At 48.1% G+C, this 5,621-nt stretch overlaps 1 protein-coding gene across 1 annotated transcript; it reads left to right on the plus strand.

Annotated features, from left to right (window-relative positions):
• Positions 1 to 2,881: 2,881 nt before the first annotated feature.
• On the plus strand, positions 2,882 to 5,176 carry LOC115387166 (transcription factor Sox-8). The gene is made up of 3 exons (XM_030089771.1): positions 2,882 to 3,573; positions 3,809 to 4,044; positions 4,140 to 5,176. The coding sequence occupies exons 1-3, from the start codon at positions 3,158 to 3,160 to the stop codon at positions 4,883 to 4,885; spliced, it is 1,398 nt and encodes a 465-aa protein (XP_029945631.1). The 5' UTR covers positions 2,882 to 3,157; the 3' UTR covers positions 4,886 to 5,176.
• Positions 5,177 to 5,621: the final 445 nt, after the last annotated feature.

The raw sequence follows: 5,621 nt of genomic DNA on the forward strand, positions 1-5,621 counted from the left end.
CAGCAAGGGAAAGGAGTGTTGACATCCATCTCTGAGTTCGCTTTAATGTGTGTGGGAACCTGACGGGAAAATACTTCCATTCTTTTCACTTAAAGATGCAGCGACGCGGATCATTTTCGCCCCGCCGCTGTCAAACGTTCTGGATTTCCAGGACGGCCATGCCGAGTCATTCTTTCTGCTCGCATTTCCTGCATCTGTAAATTTGGCACTAATTACACTCCTTTTTCCCAAGCGGGCCGGTTGATGCGGCGCAGGGCGAAATACAGTTTGTCAGCCGGTCCCACATGTGGCGGTGTGGCGGTCGGGACGGTCTGGGTGAGAGGGAGGGCATGCCAGTCTCCACAGTTCACCAAGTTTACACTGGCCCGGTATGCAATCCCTCAGATTATTTAACAGAACGAGGGCCTGCTGTTTGGGTTCGGGTGCTGTGGTGGGCTGCGCTAACAGCTGGTCCTCATGGCGGAAAACTCTATAGAAACTCTATCAGGACTCTTGCGGTAAAGCATTTATACATCGTGCACAAAATTCACTATAAAGCTGGCGTGCAATATGTTGCTGGCTGCACAGAAAGCATTCAAATAAAAAAAAAGTTTCTGTGAACTTGATGGCCTGATGATCCTCTCCGTCGGATTACATGTCAAGAAGTATTTTCTCCCCGGTGCGACGCTGTGGCAGATTATGCCAATTTAACAGCTCAACATGCCCCATCCAATAACTTCGATGGAGCATGTTGAGTGAAGAAATGTGCCTAACTGTGTTAAAACACAGAAGCAGAGACCAAAGGGGGCAAGATTCCTGTGGGTGACTGTGTAATTTAATTTCGTATGCACATTAGAAGCCAGAAAGTATAATTTACATGTGGGATCGGGGGGGGGGACTCTGGTCCAGGCCAAATGGACTAACATGCTCTGCTAAGGCCTCCCTGAAAATATGAAAATCTTTATCCCCGTCTTTCCTTTGAGATGCATCTCAACAAAATAGGAAAATTAAAACCTTCCCCTATTCTTGGGGACACTTAAGGTTCAGACGCAGTTGCTTCTTCTCTGTTGTTCCTTCCTTTTCTAATCAAGAGCCCAAAAACCACCAAGCTCTGGACAGAGTTTCTACCCACAATACAGTCAGGCATGAAGGAGGGGGGGGAGGCAGGAGGCAGGAGGCAGGAGGCAGGGGGGTGTGCGGCTCTGCGATTTCCTCTCTGTCTCTTTCTCTAAAGACCGAGGCAGTTTTACAGCTTAGCAAGGCTTGACAGCTACTGTCAGTCACACTGGACTCGTGCTGATTGAGCTGCGGAGGATTTGTTCCTGCATCAGACGCTGGAGCTATTTCCACTTTAACTTCACTCATTTCCTAACAAACAGCTACACAATGCACAGATGCGATACAGTAAATGGTTTTATTTCTATATTAGTCAACATGTTGTAAATTGCATTCTCGAGCCTGACAAAAAATGGCAAAGTCATTCATGACTGACAACTATGACAACTAACAGGTTGCTTCCTTGACTGTCTGCATTCAGGCAGTTCACACACACACACACACACACACACACACCCACACATAGACACACACTCACACACCTTGAACTTGACCCATCTGGGTGCACTGACTGCGGCTGCCGGGAGGAGCAGGATGGCTTCAGGAGGAAAGATGCTTCCGTCCTCCCCATTTGACAGTCAAAGGAATTGTTTTACATTGTAAATACACACATCCTTCGATATGGAATGCTGTATGAATTCATTCAAAGCTACTAGCCCACACTTCTTTGCAAAAATACAATAAAAACGTCTTACCTCATGGCGGAAGTCGTCGTCTTGGAGTGTAAAACGTCCGTACGAGCCTCGGTTTCCACAGGACAGACTCTCCTCTTTCCTCGGCCACCTGCAGTGTGCATCGAGCACAAATAAACCAGTCTGGTCTTTTAAAGGTCGCCGATAAAAATGATCCCACAAAACATGAACAAAGATAACTTTAACAAAGGATTCACTTTGCGGCTCTTATCACCTCTGCTCATTACGTCTTTACTGCCATAAACAGCTTGTTTCACTGCGACGAGAACTGCAACACATTCACTTCCCTCTCAGTTGAACTATTCATTAAAGCTGAAATTGAGTGCGTATTGGGATTGTGAATTTGTAATCAAGCTATAATCAAACATTAGACACAAGGTAGTTTTTTTCTTAATTATAATTCAAAGACAAACTGAATTTCAACATGTGGAAAAGAGCATCACTCTTTTAAAAAGTCATTTAGAAATTATTTCATGTTTGTCAGAATCAGTGAATAATCATGTCACTGTGAAATGCCACACTCCTGTGTTTGGTTCTACTTTCTTAAATGAGACATTTGATTTGTCAGTGCATGTCTTGTCTTTTATTATGAGCAATGTTCATTGTATGAAAATGAACTTCCTTTAAGTCTCAGTGAGAAAAAGTTTTGGATACTGACTTTTGAAAAGAGGTGCTTTTGAAAAAAAAAAAAAGCAATTAAAAATGAAATGCCCAAATCACATATCCTTATTTTAATTACTTTTCACATAGTTCTACTCTAAGGAGATGAAGGTGTTATTGCGTTAGTGATAGACAATTTAAGAAAAAAAAAATCCTCATCACTGGTCTCATATTTTTGTCATTTCTGAATTTATTATGTTTCCTGAATACATTAAAATGACAGCAGATTATGTGTTTGTCCCACAGCGTGTGCAACTTCAACAAAAACAGAACTGTTTCACCGACTGCAAGGAAAATCATTATAATAATGAGGCTCACATGAAACCCTGACCAATGGGGGGAGAGTGGCGATTTGTTCCGGCCAATCCCGGGCGGAAGGTGGAGTGACGGTTTTAAAACTCCAACACAAGTTGCTGTAACGAGCAGCTCCTCCGCTCACATTGTGAACCACAACTTTCACGACCGCACCCCCCCTTCCCCGAAATGACAGCTTAGGAAAACAAGACAAACAAACAGGGAAGCTGAAGGAAAACAACGGACTTCCACTTCGCGGAGCGCCCTGAAGGAATCTTACCGTGCGTAAAAGGCGCACCAGCCGCGTCGCTGGGCGCGTCTCCACCCGAGCCTCTTCTTCTTCTTCTTCTTTTTAATTATCGTCATCATTAATTTAAAATTGAGGGATTTTTTTCCATCTCGGGACTGAAGACAGAATGTTAAAAATGACAGAGGAGCATGACAAGTGCGTCAGCGACCAGCCCTGCAGCCCGTCGGGCACCAACAGCTCCATGTCCCAGGACGAGTCCGACTCCGACGCGCCGTCCTCCCCGACGGGCTCGGACGGCCACGGCTCGCTGCTCGCCGGTCTGGGCAAGAAACTGGACGCCGAGGACGACGACCGGTTCCCGGCCTGCATACGGGACGCGGTGTCTCAGGTCCTGAAGGGATACGACTGGTCCTTGGTGCCCATGCCCGTGAGGGGCAGCGGGTCTCTGAAGAACAAGCCGCACGTCAAGAGACCCATGAACGCCTTCATGGTGTGGGCGCAGGCGGCCCGCAGGAAGCTGGCGGACCAGTACCCGCACCTGCACAACGCGGAGCTCAGCAAGACGCTGGGGAAACTTTGGCGGTAAGGAGATATTTTAATTTATCGGGTGGATAATTGAAGGGAAGGTGGAAATGAGCATGCAGGGATGACAAACGTCACAAAATGCGTAAATGATGCAGCTTCTACAAAATAAATTTTAAAAAATACAATATGCAATTCATACAAATATAAAAGAAAACTATTTTTTGTGATGTTGACTGACATAATTGGAATCGAATGTATAAAGATGTGCATTTCTCCATTTCCTCCATCACAGCTTGCTGTCTGAGAGCGAGAAGAGGCCGTTTGTGGACGAAGCTGAAAGGCTCCGCGTTCAGCACAAGAAAGACCATCCAGACTACAAGTACCAGCCCAGGCGGCGGAAGAATGTGAAGCCGGGCCAGAGCGACTCCGACTCGGGAGCGGAGCTGGCGCACCACATGTACAAAGCTGAGCCGGGGATGGGGGGACTGGCGGGGATGACTGACGGACATCACCACCCCGAGCACGCAGGTATCCAGCTCCGCTCATCACAGCTGTGTGAACCTCGCTTGTTGAAATACTATAAATCATTTGGTGTCCTCACACTTTATTTGTGTTTCTTCCAGGACAGCCCCATGGTCCCCCGACGCCGCCTACCACTCCGAAAACAGACCTGCACCACGGGGTGAAGCAGGACCTGAAGCACGAAGGACGCCGCCTCGTCGACAGCAGCAGGCAGAACATTGACTTCAGCAACGTCGACATCTCCGAGCTCAGCACCGACGTGATCAGCAACATGGAGACCTTTGACGTCCACGAGTTCGACCAGTACCTCCCGCTCAACGGCCACGCCTCGGGCCCGTCCGGCCTGCCCTCCGACCACGGCCACGGGCCGGCCCCGCTGCCCGCCGGCTCTTACGCTTCCTCCTACGGCAGCGGGTCGGCGTGGAGCCGCAAGGGCAGCGTGTCCTCCTCGTCTCCCCCCGGCGGGGAGGGGGGCCAGCACCGCCTCCACATCAAAACGGAGCAGCTCAGCCCGAGCCACTACAGCGAGCATTCCCACGGGTCGCCCTCGCACTCCGACTACGGCTCTTACAGCAGCCAGGCCTGCGTCACCTCGGCCACGTCCGCCGCCGCCGCCGCCGCAGCGTCCTTCCCCAGCTCCCAGTGTGACTATACTGACCTCCAGAGCTCCAACTACTACAACCCATACTCCGGCTACCCCTCCAGCCTCTACCAGTACCCGTACTTCCACTCCTCCAGGCGGCCCTACGGCAGCCCCATCCTCAACAGTCTGTCCATGGCGCCCGCTCACAGCCCCACGGCCTCCAGCTGGGACCAGCCCGTCTACACCACGCTGTCTCGACCTTAAGGGGGACCGCAATTTAAAAAAAAAAACAAACAAAAAAGCAAACAAACAGAAAAAAAACAGTCCATTCGCACCAGAGACTCATTCAGATCGATGCACTACTATTGAAGGAAGTAAAGAAGAGATGAAGGAGAAATGCATGTGTGTGTGTATGTGTGTGTGTGTATGTATGTGGGTATGTGTGTGTGCGTGCGTGTTGGGGCTCGTAGGCTTCCTGTGACCATTTGAACATGAGACAAACAAAAAGAAAAAAAGTGCCTGCTGATTTTATACAAAGCTATATTGTTGCGATGAAAAACACACTTGTGAAGACTTTTTACACAAAGACAAATTGTGTCGTTGGTTTAAGCCAAACTCCTCCATGAGGACATGTCGCCTACGCCTACATCCTGTACATCCCTCCCTGCTTTCCAGTTTTGAAATGGCACGTGAGTGCGCACTCGAGGTAAAGCGAAAAGCCTGCCTGCCACTGAATCGTGTGGGACTGAAAGGGCTTTTTTTTTTTCTTTTTTGTTTTTTTTCCTTTGGGCCCAGCTTGAATCTGATGCAGTCAAATGAAAGAATGTTTGTTTTTTTTTTTGTGAATTTTACAGGGAAAATTTACATGAATGACCAGAGCTGTATGGCATCAACAGATCAGTCTTAAATGAACGGCTCCTATGAATCTCGTGTCATTTTGGCATAAAAGTCTTATATGTATTTATGTTGAAGCATTATTGGTTTTTTTTGTTATCAAGTA

Source organism: Salarias fasciatus, chromosome 4 (genome assembly GCF_902148845.1).
Source record: "Salarias fasciatus chromosome 4, fSalaFa1.1, whole genome shotgun sequence".
In the NCBI taxonomy this organism is placed as follows: Eukaryota; Metazoa; Chordata; class Actinopteri; order Blenniiformes; family Blenniidae; genus Salarias; species Salarias fasciatus.

Coding starts and splice junctions, on each gene's coding strand:
- LOC115387166 (XM_030089771.1), top strand. CDS start 3,158: ATGTTAAAAATGACAGAGGAGCATGACAAGTGCGTCAGCGACCAGCCC. Junction 3,574..3,808: donor ACGCTGGGGAAACTTTGGCG/GTAAGGAGATAT, acceptor CCTCCATCACAG/CTTGCTGTCTGAGAGCGAGA. Junction 4,045..4,139: donor TCACCACCCCGAGCACGCAG/GTATCCAGCTCC, acceptor TGTTTCTTCCAG/GACAGCCCCATGGTCCCCCG.